Genomic DNA, 20198 nt, shown 5'->3' with positions numbered 1-20198 from the left:
GGCGCCCAAAAATAAAAGTACACAGGAAACCCACACATACCGACACTTATCTCCTTTGGACATCTGAACACCCCACTATTCATAAGTTGTCAGTCGTCAGAACATTACATGAACGCAGCACAATGATCACGGACCCGGAGGACAGAACACAGGAGGAAAAACATATACAACACGCACTAAAAAAAATGCCAATATCCTCAGTGGGCAATAAATAAAGGGGCAGAGCAGGTCAAAAACAAGACAGGGGAGAAAGACAAAGCAAACAAACAAACAAACAAGAGCACAGAGCAATGGTAACATTGCCATACATGAGAGAGATCACAGAACGCATACAAAGAGCACTGAGGAAACATAACATAAACACACCGGTCAAACCACACACACAACTCTCCGACAGATCTTGGTACACCCAAAGGACAAAATACACCCGGAAAATAAATGCAACTCAATATATGAAATCCCATGCAAGTCGTGCAATAAATCATACATCGGGGAGACAGGAAGGAGTTTCAATACAACAAAAAAAGAGCACAAGAATGAGTGTGAGAAGGAGACAGCAACAATCCAAACAAGAGCAAAAAAAGAACAAGCACAACAGGAACACCATAAATCAGCCATCACAGACCACTGCAAAAGAGAAAATCATATCATGGACTGGGAGAAGGCCAGAGTCATCAGCACCGAAGAAAACAAACATCAGCGCTGGATCAGGGAGGCCATTGAAATCCGGAAGCGAGGACCAAGGACCATCAACGGATGAGGGAGCTTAAATGCTCTCTACAACCTGGAGCAGTATCCTGGAGGGACGGACGGACAGCGGGGGGCGTGACTTGCCTGTCAGATCTGACAGGTAGGTCACGCCCTCATAGCAACACCAGCTGAAAATGGCGCGTCACAACAACATCCGTGACACTCTGACGAAGGCGGAAGTAGACGCCGAAACATGTCAGGTACTTGAACACCTACACTGTCTGTAAGTAAAGAATCTGCTTTAAATTAAAATCAAGTCAAGTGGGAAGAGCTTTCACACTTCCATCCTCCTCAGTTGGTTCCTCACCTGCGCAGTTGTGACAGACAGGCAGGAACCAGGAGGCAGAATGGCGGCTGAGGGTGTAGTTGGGAGGGCAGTTGATGGTTGCGGGAAGCTGGTCGTGAGAGGGGGCAGGGAGGGTAAGGCCACAGTGAGAGTTGGTGCAAGTGCAGCTACAGGGGGCCGGGGGCGACAGGCGTCTTGTCAAACCGAGTGAAAAAGAGGTTGAGTTCATCTGCCCAGTCCTTGTCTTTTTCATTCAATGTCACTGGGCTTTTGTGGCCTGAGATGTTTTCAGGCCCTTCCAGACACCAGTGACATTGCTGGCTTGCAGTTGCTCCTCCATTTTCATCCTGTAGGCCTTCTTCCCCTCTCTGATCTTCCTCCTCAGTTGGATCTGCACGGCTTTCAGTTCCTCTCTGTTCCCAGACACAAAAGCCCTTTTCTTTTCCTTCAGGAGGACTTTTATGTCAGGATTAATCCATGATTTGTTGTTGGAAAAACACCGCACAGTCCGAGTGGGTACGGTGTTTTGTTCACAAAAGTTTATGTCGTCTGTGATGGTATCGGTGAGTGAATCAATGTCCTCCCCATGAATCTCAGTGAAGAGCTCCCACCTGGTTGAGTCAAAACAGTCCCGCAGAGCTTCTTCAGCTTCTGTGGACCATCTCCTGACCGTGCGGGTCACAGCTGGTTGCCTCGGGACAAGGTGGTCTGCTCTTCCGGGAGGGGGGAAGGGGAATAGTTTGTATGCATCCTTGGCATTTCAGTAGAGTTAGTCCAATATGTTATTGTCTCTGGTGGCACAAGTTACAAATTGTGTGAATGTTGGGAGGGAGCATTCCAGGGAAACGTGATTGAAGTCCTCGGAGATGATGAACAAGGCGTTGGGGGACTGGGTTTGCAGCTTGTTTAACAGTCATGAGGTCATCGGAAGCAGCGCCGCCATTTGCCGTAGGGGGAATGAACGCCGTCACGGCTATGGCGTGTGAAAACTCCCGCGGCAGGTAATGCGGCCGGAGGCTAACGGCTAGCAGCTAGATGTCGCGAGTGCAGAGTTTTTCCTTGACCGTGATGTGCCCAGGGATGCACCATTTGTCATTCATAAACACAGCAATCCTCCCTCCTTTCTGCTTACCGCTGCCTTCATTTCTGTCCGCTCGTATGAGTTGGAAGCCCTCCAACTCAGCGTGAGTGTCCGGAGTGATTGCCGATAGCCATGTCTCCGTGACGAATAGCAGCTGGCTTCCCGGTACTCCCTCTGGTGCCGCGTTAGCGCCGCCAGCTCGTCCATTTTATTCGGGAGCGATCTCACATTCCCCATGATGACGGACGGGAGAACGTGTCGATATTTTCTCGTTCTTTTGCGTCGATCTTTCCCGGCCCGACATCTCCTCTTCAGCTCGCAGGGGCAGAAGGGTGCGGCGGCCGCTAGGCCGCTATTAGCTTGCCATGCTAGTAGCTGGTCTCGACTGTACACAATGGGATTTCGAGTGCAAGTGGTTTCCACGTTAACAGGAGTGTTGAAAAAGTAAGAAATAACGGCGATGAGCAAAAGTGAAGATGCCCATCTCCTCCCCGTAAGTTTAGGGAACGAAAGTAAACAAAGCAAAAACGGAAAAGTAAATAAATGAAAAAGTAGAAAAGGAAAGAGCTGCTGTGGAGGCAGCCACACATGGGGGCACCATCTTGTATCACAGAATAGAAAAGAAGTTGGGTACCTTTCAGTAAACATGATTGAGTAATTTTTAGGCGGGTATATTCATAAATATATAAATATTTATATATTTATTCCATAGGCCATTGTAGGTTGTGTGAGGCAATTGACATTTCGACTGAATTACAATTAGTGACTGCATATTCAACAACACAACTATTTTCAGCAGAGGTCCCCAACGTGGTGGCCCAGAGGACCATGTTGATACTGTGATTTCCTTGGAATTTTTTCAAAGTGAGCTTTTTAAAATGTGAACATTGGCACATATTTTTAGAAATAACTGTGTTGCATATACAGTAGATATTTATCTGCTTCCCAATTGTGAGGAATAAACAACAAGGTTCGTGTTAACTTATTCACTGCCATTCCCGAATAAATTCGGGAATTGAAAAGCATGATGTGTAGCGTCATTCCTAAAAATTTGTTCGGGTTTTTGGTTTTTTTCTTGCAGGGGAGTGCGTTTCAAGCTTTGGTCACACCTCGGGAGCAAGAGAGTTTAATTTTAATGAGTCAATGTTATAATTTGCTGTTAGTTAAGTGAACTGTGTCGCTGCTTTATTAAATATGTTTTACTGACATCTGATTGTCACAATATGAATCAGGGTCCAGTGTAATATTCTGTTGTCAGTTCCTAGAGCATAGCTCCATCTAGTCGATTCATTGTAGAGTGTGTCTTATAATGTGGCGTGTCCAATATACAAAAAAATAAATACATAAACATTCAAAATAGGCTATTCATTGAAGGTGCACCTTATAATCCACTGTGCCTTTTAGTGTAAAAAATACAGTATCCCAAGCCAAAGCTTGAAGGAAAGTTTGATTGAAGCTTATCTTGGATGTTGACAAAAGAAAGCGGAAAGCGACTACACGACTGTGTCTTGCACAGCTGCCCATTAGCTTCGGGACAAAAAAGATGTCCTGGTGAGATGGGATGGTTAAGGGGAAGTGACAGTTGCGGGATGAGTGATAAAGTTCCAAAACAGACAAATAGACAGCTCAGACCCCATAACTTGTCCTTTCTCCATATGCGCCTGTCAACATCAAGTGTCCATCGCCACTTTGACCAAAATTTCCAGCCGACGAAAGACCATTTTAGCACAATGGGAAACCATTGTAGCACGCTGTTACTCCAGTGACAGCTTTGTACTTTACAATCTAATCCCACTTTGTGATTTTCGAACCAATCAGGATGAACTGACAAAAGTAGCCAAAACTATACTGATACAGTGACTTTAAACTGAAAGGATGGTCCAGACAGTATTATCCAAGAATACTACTACATATTGATTAATATATTCCGTGCGCTCAAAACTTAATGTGTTTTTTTAAGTTATTTCTAATTGTGGTGTTCTTGTGTATCCTATCATGGCAATTATTATTATTATTATTATTATTATTATTATTATTATTATTATTATTTACTACCAATTAGGATGCTGTTGTCATGCAAGACACCACCAAGTCCAGTGGGATCAACTTCAGTATTTCTGTTCAGTATCTTCGATGTGTCACAAGGGTTGAAGATGTAACCCACAACCTTTGGGTAGGGAGACAACTGCTCTAGGATTGAGCCACGACCACCCCAAAAAGGAGGAACATTTGTAAATCTCTCCATACAGGTAGACAGGTAATTATAAACTGACTTATCTTTCTTATTATTTCTTTCAGCAGTATATCAATGTTATAATAAATATATGTCAAGTATATAGAAAGTATACTAAATTCAATGTAATCTTGGGAAATGTCCCCAAAAAGCGCACATAGCTTTACTGTTAATTTCTTTGGATGGCTATTCGAGTAACAAAATCAATATGAATCTTATTATTATGTTGGGCAAATATTGATTAAGAATCACACTGATTTCGCATCCCTCCTTGACTCGGCTGGAGTGGTGCACCATAGCCTTGCCTCCAGTACCTCAATCTCCGAGTGGACCGGGCATTCAGAATTTACATTGTCTGTTTTGTTGCTGGCTGACAGTGAACGGATTTGCTGTCTCTGGATTGGTGTCAGCAAGCATCCCACATTTAATGCTCACTCCAGCCCCATCAACCTCTCACATGCTTAAGTGTGATGATACTTTGGATTAACTCTTGTGGAGAGAATGACAATCCCTGCTGTTCTCACTTCATGTCCAGCCTGATAGCAAGGTTGCTCTGTTCCCACATTAACATTTTATGGAGAGAGGTTTTGAATGAAAGCAACCTAAACTACCTTCAGAAGGAATGCTGGATTTATTTTTCCCATTCACCTTGATTGGGACCACTTGTGAACATTTGCTTGAAATATTCATCCAAAAGAAAATTTGCTGCATGACCTTTCACATAATACCACTGCAAATACACCCAGCATGTGGTCAACCGCAAAGCTGACCAGAATAACCTTTACGAACAATTCCGGTCTGGTTTCCATCCCCGTCACAGTACTGAATTGGCTGTCATAAAAATCACGAATGATCTTTTCATGGCAGCCGATGCCGGTTCACTTTCCATCTTCATCCTTCTCGACCTAACCGCGGCTTTTGACACCATTTCCCACCCCATCCTGCTCGACAGACTTTCCCCCTCGGCTTCACGGACCCCCCACTTCGCTGGTTTCACTCCTATCTCTCTGATCGCTCACAGTTTATCCAAATCAACTCCTTCACCTCACGGTTCTCTTCTGTGTCGTCTAGTGTGCCCCAAGCGTCTGTCTGGGGCCCCTTCTCTTTATTACCTACCTTCTTCCTCTTGGCAATATTTTCCGCAATTTTGGCATTCACTTGCACTGCTTCGCGGATAACACTCAACTCTACTCAGGGATCCACTGGATCCCTGTTAAACATCGGATCAAATTCAAAATACTTCTGTTTACATTCAACGCCATCCATAACCTTGCCCCTCCCTATCTCTCTGACCTGCTTCAAATTTCCCTTCCCTCTCTGTCCCTCATATCCTCATCCTCCCTTCACCTCAATGTGCCCTCTGTCCGTCTCACCATGATGGGATGCAGAGCTTTCAGCCGCTCTGCTCCCAAACTCTGGAATTCACTTCCACCCAACATCCGTAATATTGACTCCCTCCCGATTTTCAAATCCCACCTCAAAACCCATCTGTTTAAAATTGCTTTCAATGTCTTGTTCAATCTGCTATTTTATTATTTATCATTTTACTGATGGTTTTACTGTTGTGTGCTTGTTTTTATTGTAAAGTGTCGTTGGGTGTTTCGAAAGGCGCTTGAAATTAAATGTATTATTATTATTTATTATTACTCCCACTTGAGGTGATCCTGAGCTCAAATATCTCATAGCAAGCCAAACTTAACCAGAATGCTTGTTGGTGATCAAATGTATTACTGTTTTGAGCAAAATGCAGGCAGGAGGGAGGAGCATGGTGTATTTGACAAATAAATCATCAGGAACAAAATCTAAAACAACAAAGCCATCAAAACAAAAAGGTTCAAAGTAGCAAACAAAACCATTAGTAAAACAAAAGGAGGAAACAAACCTGTCAGGGTGAAACAAACAATGACCCGACACGGAATGGTCGTGCAACTGCCACTGATTAAAACAACCATCACATGTGCAGCTGCGGACCGGGCCGTACAGTGCCATGCGTTGGTCACAAACTGAAACACATGACGAAGGTAATCTCCTGGGCAGCATGATGTGGAAACTACTGTGGATTCCTTGAGGGTTTGAACACTTGAGGGTTGGGAATATTTGGAGAACTTGATTACTGTGATATGCGCGGTGAAATTCATGCAACACAACAGCGAGGGGAATAAGTACGATAATGGCGTTTTTTCATGGAAAGAAGATAGAACAGCGAAAAATAAAAAATAAAATAACTTAATTCTTCACCCAAAAAGACAGTTAAACTAACATCCGTTCTAAACGAATGCTATTTGTATCACCACATATAAAGCTGCAATGGCTTTATTACACAAAAATGTTTTGAGCAGCCACATTGCAATAGTAGTCTAGTTCAATATGCATGCTTTTTTTGCCTTATAATGACTATTTTTATGACTGCCAGTGTACACTGGCTAGCATTCAGAGAATGTGAACAATGTACAACGTAGTAGCCATGAAGCTTTTTTTCTGTGGTGGCATTATCAAAAATAGAGCAAAGACTGACAGACACGTTGCAAGTATGGGGCTTTTCACAATCACACCAGATAATATGTTGCTCAATGGGGACAATCAATGAACAGTTACCGTGTCAATGGATGTAACAAACAAAAAATGCATTTCACTGTTTTCCTGTACATTATGTGGATGTTATCTATTTTTAATGTGTGTATTTTGATCCATGTGCTCAGTCATGGCTGTCACATGCGGCTGTCACAAAAATGAAGTCTCACCTTTGGATGAAATGTGACAGAAGGAGGAGGCGAGGAGGAAGAGGTGAATTTGAGGATATATAACTGGCACATAACGGATGTATTTAGTCTGAACAAGAGAGTGAGATGCTTAGTGCAGCAATCAATACATCTGCAAGATCCAACGTCAGCGTTTTCTATCTTGCTGTGAAATTCTACCCACAAAAACAGAGAAGCGGCAGTATGTGAAACGGCTGCTTGGAATTTGCAGCACACAATCTATCATTTACAATATTCTGTTTAGAAATGACATGAACAGAAGATGTAGTACTTTTCTTCCCATATGCTATAATTGTACTCTTGGTGCCTTGGCATTTAAAGGCACAAAAATGATTTATCTTAAAAGGAAAAAAATGCGAAAAGGGATCTGCCTGAACAAATGGTCTCACTACACGGGGACATTCATCATTCCTCATGGTGGGGAGGATGGTGATTTTGTTTAGAAGAATCAGATTCATGTCAGTGAGCCTTTTGGTGAAATATGTGCAGCAACAATAGCAAAATGGAACAATAGAAGCATGGCTCACGTTTTCCTAATTCAATCGAGCCTCATGCTTTTTTATACAACAGAGAGCTCATCAACGCTGCAGCACAGGAGTCTGTGTTCATTATTCCACAAATAGAGATCTCCTGTGGGATGATAACAAAGAGGGTTACACAATACGATACAAAAGTGTTTGTCAGCGCTAAGACCTCTTCACAAATTAAACTTAAACTCTTCTTGCAAGACAAAGCAGCTGTTGTCAATTGAGGAAAAACAACAACAAAACAAAAAAAACCTAAATCCTAAAATGTGTGATTTTTGGCAGAACAAGAAGGCAGATGTTGGGGTAATTCGCCATACAAACATCTCTAAACATCGCTCTGTAATCTTTGTTTACATTTTGGACTTCCTGATACGTCATATCCTGCCTTCCTTTACATGATGTCGCATTTACATTACGTCACATCCTATCGCGTCACACACTGTGCACCGCATAAATACTCCCGCAGTCTCGCTCTCTCGCCATGCTTCCTCCTTAAGATGACACCGCAATGTCTCTGCTCTCTCCAAGATTAAACCAACTTTCTGTTCTACACCTGGCTCCCTGATGATTTAACCATCCTCTCCCATCAACACCCGTCGAAGCAATGAACCAAGGGACGAACGATCAAAATAATCCAACAGCAAACATGAGGCGATCTTTCTAACATCATACTTAATTGCTTCAATGACTAGACGAAATTCGAGAAAGAAAACTCATCACATGACTGGTGGCATTGCAGCATCAATGCTCAAGCGTGGCGGCTGAAGCTCACCTTAAAACTGTCACATAGAGGCATGAAATGGCGACAAGCCAAACATCTGAGAGTGTGAATTCGCTCAATCTGAAGCAGTGCCAATGTTGTCTAGTTCAGTCTGTTTTATGTTGTTTTTGTTGTTTTGTTTGCTTTTTTTGTTTGAAAAGTAACACTTAAAGATATACATTCAAGTGCAAGAGGTCTCAAAATGATTAATTAACAAATAATATTTAAAAAAAAAATTTAAAAATATATTTTAATAATTAAGTATTTGTTTAGACAGTGTCTGAAATTCATGACAAAAAGTTAGCCGACGCCAGGGCAGTCAACTCTGAAAAGTTGCCTGCCCGGCCAGAAAGTTGCCTGCCCCATTTTTTACAACTTGAAACACAATAAGATGACTAATCGCAAAAAAAAAAAAAAACATTGTTGCGAAGTATAAAGGATTTTTTTAAATTAAGGTAGTACCTAACACAAATGCTCCCTTGCTTAATTTATGATACATACGTATGGAAATTGCCAAACGAATGTTTGTTTGACAATTTGCATACTAGGCACGGCGACCAACCAGAAGCCTGCTTCGTGCTTCAGGCTTACCCTGACTGTAAAGTGTACTTGAGAGTTTTGAAAGGCGCATAGAAAGAGTTCACGTGGCTTGTAGCGGTTTGCTTGTAGCGTTTGCTTTATTGAATAAAGCAAACGTTTGATTTGAAAAAAAATCTTTTTTGTTGTTGTTTTCTTTAAGAAGTTGTCGGCCTCCCTGGCCGAGACGTTTTGAAAGTTGTACGCCCAAAGTAAAAGTTATACGCCCTGGGCCACCGGGCAGACGTTATTTCAAACAATGGTTTAGAAGTTTCACTTGGCCAAGTCTTCAAGTTTCAGACTCAATAACTTTTCATAAAAGCAGACTGATCATCCTTTTTTTAAGTGACATTTTGAAAAAGTCTGGTTTAAATTTGGAAAACGAATGAACGGTTAACTGAATCGGTTTTTAAATATTAGTGAGGATTTTTTTTCTCTCTTTAATGATGAAACAATGCTGACCAAAAATAAATGGGGGATAAACCATGACTGGGGAAAATGGTTTGCTCATACACTAAATGCAAATAACATTTGTAGCAAGTGATTCAATTAAGTGATTCACTGCCATTCACAAATTTATTTGGGAATTGAAAATATGACGTAGAGCGCCATTCCAGAATTGTGACAATAAAGCGCTGGTCAGACCTCTGGCAATGTTTTTCCCTCCCACACGGGGGCTGAATGTCCCTTTTTTTCCATGTTAGCATTTTGTTCGGGCTTCAGCAGTTGTTCAAGCGCTATATAAACTAATATCTATGTATTACATTGTATTTTGGACAGCCCCCCTCATTTTAAGATCATATAACGCCAGACCCATAAGATTTAGGAAATAACTATTTATTTTTTGACGAAAAAAGAGAGTCGAATGTTTCTTACGCTGCATTGAATGTTTATGTAGTCCTAAAACACAATATTCTGTTTGTCCTGGAATTCGAGTCTTCTTTTCCTTTCGGCTTTCCCGTCAGGGGTCGCCACAGTGAATCAGTCCTCCATCTTCAGAGGTTTGATTCGCATGTTTGTTTTTGCCAAGCTTTTACATCGGATGCCCTGACACAACCCTCTGTATTTATCCGGGCTTGGGACCGGCACAATAAGACACTGGCTTGTGTCCCTTTGTGGCCACAGAACAAGCAATTCGATGATCTTAATAAAGATGAAGATCTGAGTAGGGTTTCAAATTACAGGTTAAAATCTGGCTTGGTCTTTTGGGCCGAGATTAGGGTTTTAAATGTGTGTTTCTCTAAGGGTGCTGAGACAGAAGCAAGATTTCAGATAAGCAGTTCAAAAAGTGTTGATGTTTCCACTTTGGATTTTAATTTTGACACTATAATCTAAAATTCTGATTTTTGGAAGACATTTCATGCTGAATCATTATATTGTCTTCTAAAGAAGGCATATCAATCAAGAAATGACAGCCCAAAAATGCCACAAGTCGCTCGATATCGGAAGAATGGGGGACTAACTCGTACCCACAGCAAAGTTGGGAAGAAACGTACTTTTTCTTTTATTTTCTACGAGTGAAAATATATGGCGGTATTCATTTGTACCGTCAGTATCGAAAGGGTGAAATAAGGGTTTCAAATTAGTATATTAAATATAATAGTATATGTTAGTATACATACATAAAACCCAAATGCAGTAGCTTGTGAATTTGTAAAAAGGAAATCACCAGTGCCAATTTTGGTCTTGGAATTCGAGTGACAATGACAAAAACCCTGGCACTGGAGTTTACACATTTTTGCACATCTGGCAGTAAATGAGTTAATTCGGGGACGGCCATTTTAACTGTGTTACTGCAAAGAGCCACATGCACATGTGCATTCCTTATCTTTGTGCGCACGTCCACATGCACGCACACACACACCCACACACACACACACACGCCTGCCTTGACATCAGCGGTAATTCGCTAACTCGCTTCACACAGAGTGCCATTTTTGTGCATGAGCGGTGGAACGGTCATCTGATTGGTTGCCCTCTGTGTCAATCAAGTACAGTAAAGTCTCGTTATATCGATATTCTCGGGAGTCCGAAAAAATATCGATATAACCGGGACTATCGATATATCCGACCCTGCGCGCATGTAATTTTCTCCGTGCGTTCATAGAAATAGTATCGTATTAAGCGGTACTATCGATATAACCGATATCGATATAACGAGACTTTACTGTACATGTAATGGGATTGGTGATAGGCTGATGTAGCACGTTCTGTGTATTTAGTGTTGTTGATTGAATGGCTTTGCTACCGCTGAGGAATTTTCAACACTTGTCATGTGAAAACCTGCACACCGCAGTGAACCAGCCAAAGAGATGCATTTAACCCGCAAGCTGCATGTTGGCCACCCCCTGAATGAATTGATGGGATAGTGTCACGTTTTGCGAGGTGGTGATGGCGGGTGCGGATCCCAAAAAGCAGGCAGGAGGGTGCAGGAGGTTGTTTGACAAATTGTATTAAAATAAAGGTCAGCAGGAACAAAATGTAAAACATCAAAATCATCTGAACAGAAAAAATACAAAGTATCAAAAGAAGACCAAAAGTAAAAATCCGCCAAGGTTAAACAAACACATGCACAGCATACAATGCATGCGATTGCAGACAAAGCATGCAGCAAACAAGCAGCAAACAATGAACCGACACCGGATGGTCGTGCCGGGTGTCCTTTTAAGTGTCAGTGATTAAAACGACCAGCACCTGTGAGGCTGCAGGCAGGGCTGAGTCGCTACCCGTTGATCGCCAATCTGACCGGGACGACCAGCACCTGTGCAGGTGCAGGCGGGGCCGACAGCGCCCCCCGTTGGTCGCCAACCAGATCATCACAAATAGTTGATTCCAAAATTATTTGATCGCGACTGTCTTCATACAATCAAAATAGTCTGCATTCGTCAGGCTCTCTTTGCATTGCACTGAATTGCACACATAAGATTTTCAAGAGAACCAAATTAGCAGCATAATCTGTATGTGTATCCATTGCATGTATGAGGACCCCAAGGTACTCTTCTGTTTTTCCCTCTTAGACTAACATTTGCATTTTGTGTGGATGTGTCACGTAAAATAGATGTGGCACAAAAAAATAGAAATGTATATAATTGTGTTTCATAAAAACACAAAAGAAGAGAAGCCTTATGGGAAGAAAAATCCTAATCAAGGCAGTACACTCCTCATCTCTCCTTCCTTCATCTCCTCCCCCCTCTACTAACTGTCCTCGTTCCTCAAGGTTTAGCTGAGGTTTTAATTAACTGCAGGGAAAAAAGTTTCATAATTTCAGCGCCGCCTGCACTCACCAAAGCTCCAAAATGTTCTTCTCTTGTAATCTTTTTCAGGCTCTTTTTCTGTTCTAATCCAACAGAATATTGGCACACCAATAAGTGTCCTTGTAGAAAGGTTGTGTCCATGGCGGACTAAGATATTAAATATCGCTGCTACAGAGATATTACTGGATTATGTTGATTACAACAAATGAGTCAAATTGTAACGGCTATTGAAATGTGACTCCATTCCCAGGCCACATAATATAGACAGACATTGTTATGCCAAACACCTTGGTTATACTGCTATTCTTCTGTATTGCATAAGTGTGTGTTCTTTCACTGTTCTCTCACTCATCCAGGACCATTCACCAATAACAATACCTAACGGCTTATAAGGAAACTGTGCTCGGCCTACATAAAAACTCTGGAACTCACTTCCTCATTCCAACATTCGTAACATTGATTCTCTTGCCACCTTCAAATCCCATCTCATAACCCATCTATTTAAAATAGCATTTTCTGTGAAGCTTTATCTCTTCTTTCTATTTTTAATTGTATTATATTTAATATTGTATCTATGCTTGCCTGTGACTGTAAAGTGTCCTTGAAATTTATTATTATATTCACACACTGGCATGACAAGCTGTAAAAGAGAAAACACTGAAAAAAACACATGGAAGTCTAAATAATAATCATCTGGATAACAACATAACATATTCATATTATTCCAGCATAATAAATACCGTAAAGTCGCGTTATATCGATATTCAAGGGAGTCCGAAAAAATATCGATATAACCGGGACTATCGATATATCTGACCCTGTTTGCATGTAATTTTCTCCGTGCGTGCATAGAAATAGTATCGATATAACCGGGACTATCGATATATCCGATATCGATATAACAAGACTTTACTGTAAACATTTTGCATTGCCAGAATCAATTTGGGCATTGACATTACTATAGAAGATGAAATAAGGGCAAGTAATCTGCTACATCTCTTCAAACCTCCGCCGTGAATGAGGGCGGCTTTCAGTCTCTCTGCCAACTTGAGAAGCTAATGTGATGCTGGCAAACAGTGTAGTGAGCAAAAAAGGAAACAGAAGGAACACAGATTTACACGGATATACCTTCACACAAGCTAATCTTTGCACTTTAAGGGTCACTCAGACGACATTTGCACAGGCCTAATTCCAATAGAAATGTCAAAATTACATTTATTTTGAATTTCTGTTTCCATATACATTTCAAATGGCACATAACCTGTCTGCCAATATTTCCATTGGCAAAACCGGAATATTTTTAAAAAAGTACTGGAGTTAGCAATTATTTTCCTTTTTTAATGATCAACACACTTCTATAGTCCCACATCTATTGTTAGCACTGTAATTTAGGTGGTTGTTATGTGTATCACCATTTGGGGAGACTTGCATTGACGACGATCTGTCCGAATTGGCACAACCATGTTTGGATGGTGACGGATTACAATCTCAGGAGATACAATTCCATGCTTCGTCTCTCCTTTGCTGCCATAAAACATTTACGAATTGTGCCTCTTAAGAACGGAACAATCTGAATTGTGTTACTTGAACACTTGAACGCTGCCTCATTAACATAGCATTGTGCTGTTCTTGGCGATGAAATGGAACCAGATTTATTTGTATGTACATGGCAGATGTCATTTAGGTGTATAGTATATTGTTGGCTTGGTTTTGTTCTCACTCATCATCTTGACTCTTCTAGAATCTTGCAAATGAGTGATGCAAACTGAGAATCAATACAGTCCGAGAGGACAGTAATTTTATCTGTGCTGTATGTTATGCATATTAGCATATTTGACAATAAAGCTGACTGACTAAAAGAACTACCTGCTTTTGTACATTTTTCATGCTAATATGGGCAACAAGAGGCAAGTGATAATTACCTGAGTTTCTGTCAATAGACATTGACAGAGCTGCGCAGAAATGGCTTTATTGTACTAGAAATCCAAATAAAGTACTCACACCTGACTGTCAGATTTGTACCCAATCCACAATCAAAATGGACAATATATGCAGACAGTATGCAACAAAACTACTATTTTGCCTGTCTGCTAAAATGCTTTGAAATAATTTTCAATGGTCAAAGAAACGTGAAGCCAATCTTAAACAAATAAATACTGTCTAGTATTTTAATACTGCTCGAGATGTGATGACACACTGATTTTTCTATTAATTGCAGTGCCTTAGTTTTGTCAAGTTGAACATAAATATCCTTCTGAGCAGGGGTACTCATTACGTCGATCGCGATCTACTGGTCGATCGCGGAGGTAGTACTGGTCGATCGCAGCGTGACAGTAAAAAAAACATTTGTCAGCCTATCAAACGTCCCATCACTTGATTGACATATAGGGCAACCATTCAGATGACAACTGAATTTTTACCTTTAGGTCGCCGTGCATGCGTAAACAACGGCGCTAAACGCAGCAAAATTTACAAGCTAGTCAGCGAATTACCTCAGATTTTAAGCCCTTGCTAAAACATATGGTGATCAAAATGAGTGAGAAAGCGGGATCAAGTAAGGTGGCAAAACATATTACTTTCATACGGAATGGGAAAATGTGGAGCGCCATTTTCGGACTGTTCATGAAAAATACGACATTGACTTCACGCCGAAAAGCCAGCTGAGAAAGAGAACGGTGGACAAACTAAAATCCCAGTTTTCCGGACAGCAGTCATTTTTCACTCAACATACTTCAAAAGCGAAAGTCGCCACCGAAGCATCTTTCCGGGTGAGTCACACCATCGTTAAAAACAATAAGTCCTTCCAAGACGGAGAGATGGTAAAAGAAGCATTAGTTGAAGCAGCTGACTCCTTGTTCAGAGACTTGGACAGTTCTGTAACTTACTCACACAGGAAAAGTACCCCAACTTGAGGAAATGTGCTACCTCCTTGACTGCATTATTCTGCTCCACTTATTTATGTGAGTCAGCCTTTTCCTACATGAAGATCATTAAGTCCAAATACCATTCCACCATGAATGATGAACATTTGGAAATGTGCTTGAGGCTGGCTGTCAGCAGCTACTGTCCGGACTATGCATCCCTGGCTGATTCAATTCAGTGCAAGTCATCAAAGTAAACTCAGGTAATTACAAAAAAATGTTAATAGTTATTTATTATGTTATGTATATGTAGTTATTATGTGTGTGGTGCAATATTGGCTTATTCAGTTATGCAAGGTACATCAACATACATTGTACATACAAAGAATCCTTAAAACATTTGAAAATAATTATGTTTTCCATTTTTGTCGTGGGTAGATCATTTTGACTTGGTAGTTTTTGTAAGTAGCTCGTGTGCTGAAAAGGTTTGAGCACCCCTGCTTCTGACCATCCATTTTCGACAACCACACACCCTGCTTTGGTTGACAGGGAGTTGCAGCATTTCCCAGCTGACTTCAGGAAAAAGCTGAGTTATACCCTGCCTGACCTGGTGAACATTCGATCACAGGGCCCAGTGAAAAAGAAGATGGAAGTGAAGCCACATTGTCTGCATGAAAATCAAGACTAGGAATCACCATAACATCAATGGCGGTCAGAGATTGCTGCCATTGTGATCCAAACCACCATGTGCTGCATAAAATGCACGTGATTGAACTCCAATAACTGTATGCCACAGAATTGACTTGTATTCTCCTTCAGATCATCTTGTATTATATTTTATTTAGTTCGATGGTGAAACGCCTACCTCTTGTCGGCTCAGTACGCTTTGGAAGATCCAGTGTGTCGTAGTTTTTGTCATTCTCACCATTTTTTCTACCTGGATGGAGGAGCGAACAAGGCACAAAGTCATTGATGGTGAAAAATAAGTTGAGTCAGATCACTAGAATCTTCATAGAAAGAGAGAAATAAAAACTATCCGTGGATGTAAACCAGCATACAATTAACCCTTTTCCATTGCCATTAAATTGGATGAGACGGTCTAATTATATAACTGTAAGAATAGAATCTGACAGCATACACAACATGAATAGCAGAAATCCGTTTGCTCCCTGAATGGGGTTCGTATTTGGAATGAGCTCAACAACACGATTCATTCTGAATATGTGAAGGTCAGAGGTCACTGCTATTTGACGGTAGGGTCGGGGTTCACTATCTGTGTGCTAGTTTATCCTAAGAGCTGTTTGATGGGGTTGAGCTACGTGCTGTCAGATTCTTTCAAATTCATTTTCTGGACTTTTTTTTTTCTCAGCAGATTGGCCGAATAATGTCGCGTTGTCTAGCATTACATTTCTTTTTAAACATGAAAACTGTGTCTTTTCCGTGTTCTTGCTGAGTGTCGGACAGAATCATACTTTTGTCTAGCATGTCATCTTTCCATTTCTATTCTTCTCTGATGGCATATAAACCCCTAAGCAGTTGGGTTAGCTAACTCACAAAAGTACTGCCTAGGAGACAATTAGGCAGCCTCCAAAATGATATAAATCAATGTATGAAAGAAACATGAAGGTTTTGTGCGGTACTAAAACACTGGCTCTTAACCATGATGGTAAAATGTTGATTTATATTGACATACGAACAACGATAATGAGTCGGATTTCCTGTGAGGGAAACACCTTAACTAATGTAAGGATGTGAGGAAATGCAAAGGGCGTGGTGATGCCAGTTGATAATGCCCATGAGAGAGTATGGAGATCTTCATGACAAACAACATCATTAGTCCCTATTTCCGGGCCACAAGTGCTCAGGAAGGAAGAAGTGATATGGCTCAACCACAAAAAGAAGCACTTCTGCTCAGGAAACAAACCCTCAAACACAAGTAGTCCAGGAATAACACAGTTATTCATTTATTGTTGTTTTGACAAGGGCCACGGCCTAAAGTCGGTAAGCTGTGGTTTATTTTTTAGCGGCAAACCTCGACAGTGGCACACAATTTGAGAGTTGCCACCATGCATTATATGCCAGGAGAGATAAATATCATATTTTCTACCTACAGTATATTCTAGGTCTAGGGAATGAGAGAGCGGAGAATGGGTTGGATGAGGACGACAAAGAGAAGAAGGGTGCATGGTAAACTCACCTTGATTAAACCATTCCTCTACAGTTACCCAAGGAAGCAGCAGCCAAAAAAGACAAAGCACAGAAAAGAGAGAAGGACCATGGTGAAAAAGCCATGCTCACATGTCAAAGGGCTGCATAAAAATGAGAAGGGAATTGTTTAATAAGAATAATGTGAGAGTGACACTTAGAGGCACTCACAAAAAGGGTAAAGAATTGTATAGGAAAAAAAAAGCACTTTTTTGAGGGAAAATATACAGATACTGTCAAATAAAACACAATATGACATTGTTACTGAATTAATTTCTTCAATCAGATTGGAAAAGGGGAGAAAAACAACCATGCAAGCTGTCAGCATTTATAAACACGCTTCATTAAACTGTGTTAAAAGAAAAAAACACAGTGCCCGTTAACTAATCAAAGTTACAACATTTCCGCCAGTGCTGATCATCATGGTATAGTTTAATTTCTGCGGAATGTGAGGCGAAACTGAAGAGGAGGCGATAGACGGCCTACTTAGCGCAACAAATTACCAACAATTTTGCCAACCGTGTCACTTAAACAGCATTGCTCGGTGCTTCTTTACAGCTTGGTGTTAATGTAAGTCTTGGAAAGAACACCTTCAGCAGCTTCACAAAACTCATTATTTAATGCATGCTTGCACACAGCAAAGTGCTCATGTGGATAATTGGGTTCTTTCGAAGTGTGTATACATTCAAATTCTGTGTTTCCCACACCCACAAATGGAGAGATTTCGCCAAAGAGTCGTCAGATAGTGGCCATCATCAGCGTGCAGTCACCCTTCATTGGCGAGCTGATTAACGACAACCATGTACAACAAGGAGAGAGCGGTGTTGCGTTGCTAAGAGCTCAGGAGAGCACAGGTGGAGATGATGCTTACAACGCGTTTGAATAAAATATCTTACAAGGAGCCAACAATATTCCAAATAATGGCAATGTGTTCCTCACATAGCAGGCAGGCCAGGATTATTGATGACATAATTGACCGAAATCACAACTCTCAACAGATACACAGACACAAATAAATCTGGTTCCATTCCATAGCCGATGACAACCTCATAAATGTAGATGCCAAGAAAAGGATGTAAGAGATCAATAGGACACAATTATAAAAAAAAATGAATGGAAACAAGCGTCTGTGATGCAAGTGCAAGGACATGAGAACAGAAGCGTGAAAAGAAAACATTTCAGTTCCTTAATAGCATTGAGGTGCAGATTATCATTGCAAGATTATTTTCTGGCCACAACATTCATCAAAGGAGAGAATTGTACTTGGTGGTTACACCTTCTTGGTAGCACTCGTGTACCAGCACTGATTATGAGTGGAAATTTAATCTGTGTTAAATGTTGCAAATTGAGCAGACAGGTGACATCCTGCTTACGACCAGCTCGATTTGCCACCCGTACTTCCGACTACGACCGCCAGACCCTATTATTTTTATGTTAATTATGCGCCTGGCACCGTAATGCACAAGCAGCCCGGCAACGCGTATCCCAGTCTCGCACAGCAATCGCCCGCATGATGGCCCCAGATGGGGTAGTGTCTACCGACTCCGGCCGCGGTGCGGCCAGGACTAGACTTGAGGCAGTTCGGGCGTCTTCGCTTGGGCAAGCGGGACTGCCACGACGAGAACGGGGGGAGGGTACCCCGACGCCGTCCGCGGCCCGGCCAGGACTAGAGCATAGGCGGGTCAAGCGTCGGCACTCGGGCGCGTGGGATCGGCGCGACGAGAACGCTGCGTCGGGCACATGCAGTCTGACTTGTGCCAGAATCACCTGCCGATGGAATTTGACTGGTGATCGAAGGTGGATCATATACGTACATAAGAGAGGACAGCGAAAACACTCTGCTAATTGGAGACAGTCATGTTGTTTGACGAGATAGCACGATTAAGCATCAGGGAAACATTGAGTTTAGATTCTTTCTCAACCCGCCTCTGAAAAGCAGGGTTTAAAAGAGTGTCCTGCCAATAGTGCAAATCTCAACCCAACTGCATCCAAACTCGACCCCTGTGGCCGACCTCTTTCTCTCCTCACAATGTCTCTCCTGTCCAAGATTAAAATAATCTTTATGTTCATCACTTTGATTCCTGCTGATTTTACGACCATCTTCTAACACCGCGAAGAGCCATGAACCAGAGAAAACGACCCAACGACTTTATTCAAAGAATAGATGGTAAAATTGCCAACATATTGTATTTCTTTCTTGTCACTGTAAGGTCTATTCGTCTCATCTACGAAATAAGAGTCAACAGCAGAACACATATACTGCATCTGGGCTCCTCATCCCACAAAATACATGTTCCTTTTAACATACACTGTATAATTGTATGTTTGGCTGTGATGTGATCCAATGACAAGTGCTGGTAGTTAAAATAAAAAGACAAGTAAAAAAAAATGCAAAAGGAGAGCAGACTAATACATGAGGTTAGAAATCTCACTCTTCCTCACCTTTGGCCTTTTTCCCTCCAAAGCAGCCAGCATCATCCTTCTTCTTCCTCTGTGGCCCTGCAGATCCAGGGACTTGTGGCGCTAATGGGTCCTGAAACTTTTCGGCCCCTGGTACCTCTTTGTGGACATGGTAGGACAGGTTCCGCATAATACAGACACAGTTTTCCACGGACTGGCGGGGAGGCGGAAAATAGACAACGTAACATCGTTAGTGTAAGCGCGAAGATCAACCCAACTCTAAATGAGTAGTAGTCATGTGGGGGCCAACCTTATTATCCATATCCTTCTTCCCTACAGCTGATTGGAGAGCGTGCAACAAGGCATCCACTAATCCGTCACATTCCCTCAGTCTGCGCCGAGCCTCAGCCCCATCTGAGCTCACGTTTCTGAGGAACACACACATTCATTTAAATTTAGCAAGTGGCACACAATGTAAGGATTTATTGCAGTTACTCTTGTGAATT

At 41.6% G+C, this 20198-nt stretch overlaps 1 protein-coding gene across 7 annotated transcripts in view; it reads right to left on the bottom strand.

The window, feature by feature from the left end:
* Positions 1-20198, bottom strand: part of arvcfb (ARVCF delta catenin family member b) — a 263119-nt gene that overhangs the window by 26834 nt on the left and 216087 nt on the right. For 5 of the 7 annotated variants that reach the window (XM_088994806.1, XM_088994809.1, XM_088994811.1 and 2 more), the window contains 4 exons: positions 20003-20120; positions 19735-19906; positions 17285-17302; positions 15953-16024 (listed from right to left, as the gene is read on the bottom strand). In XM_088994806.1, the coding sequence (XP_088850932.1) occupies positions 15953-16024; positions 17285-17302; positions 19735-19906; positions 20003-20120 (380 nt within the window). The remainder of the gene's footprint in view (positions 1-15952; positions 16025-17284; positions 17303-19734; positions 19907-20002; positions 20121-20198) is intronic. The other 2 variants (XM_088994807.1, XM_088994808.1) reach the window with 2 other exon arrangements.

This window comes from Hippocampus bargibanti, linkage group LG04 (assembly GCF_051943395.1).
Source record: "Hippocampus bargibanti isolate YZ-2025 linkage group LG04, ASM5194339v1, whole genome shotgun sequence".
NCBI classification, from domain to species: Eukaryota; Metazoa; Chordata; class Actinopteri; order Syngnathiformes; family Syngnathidae; genus Hippocampus; species Hippocampus bargibanti.
This window is presented reverse-complemented; position numbering and strand designations above follow the sequence as displayed.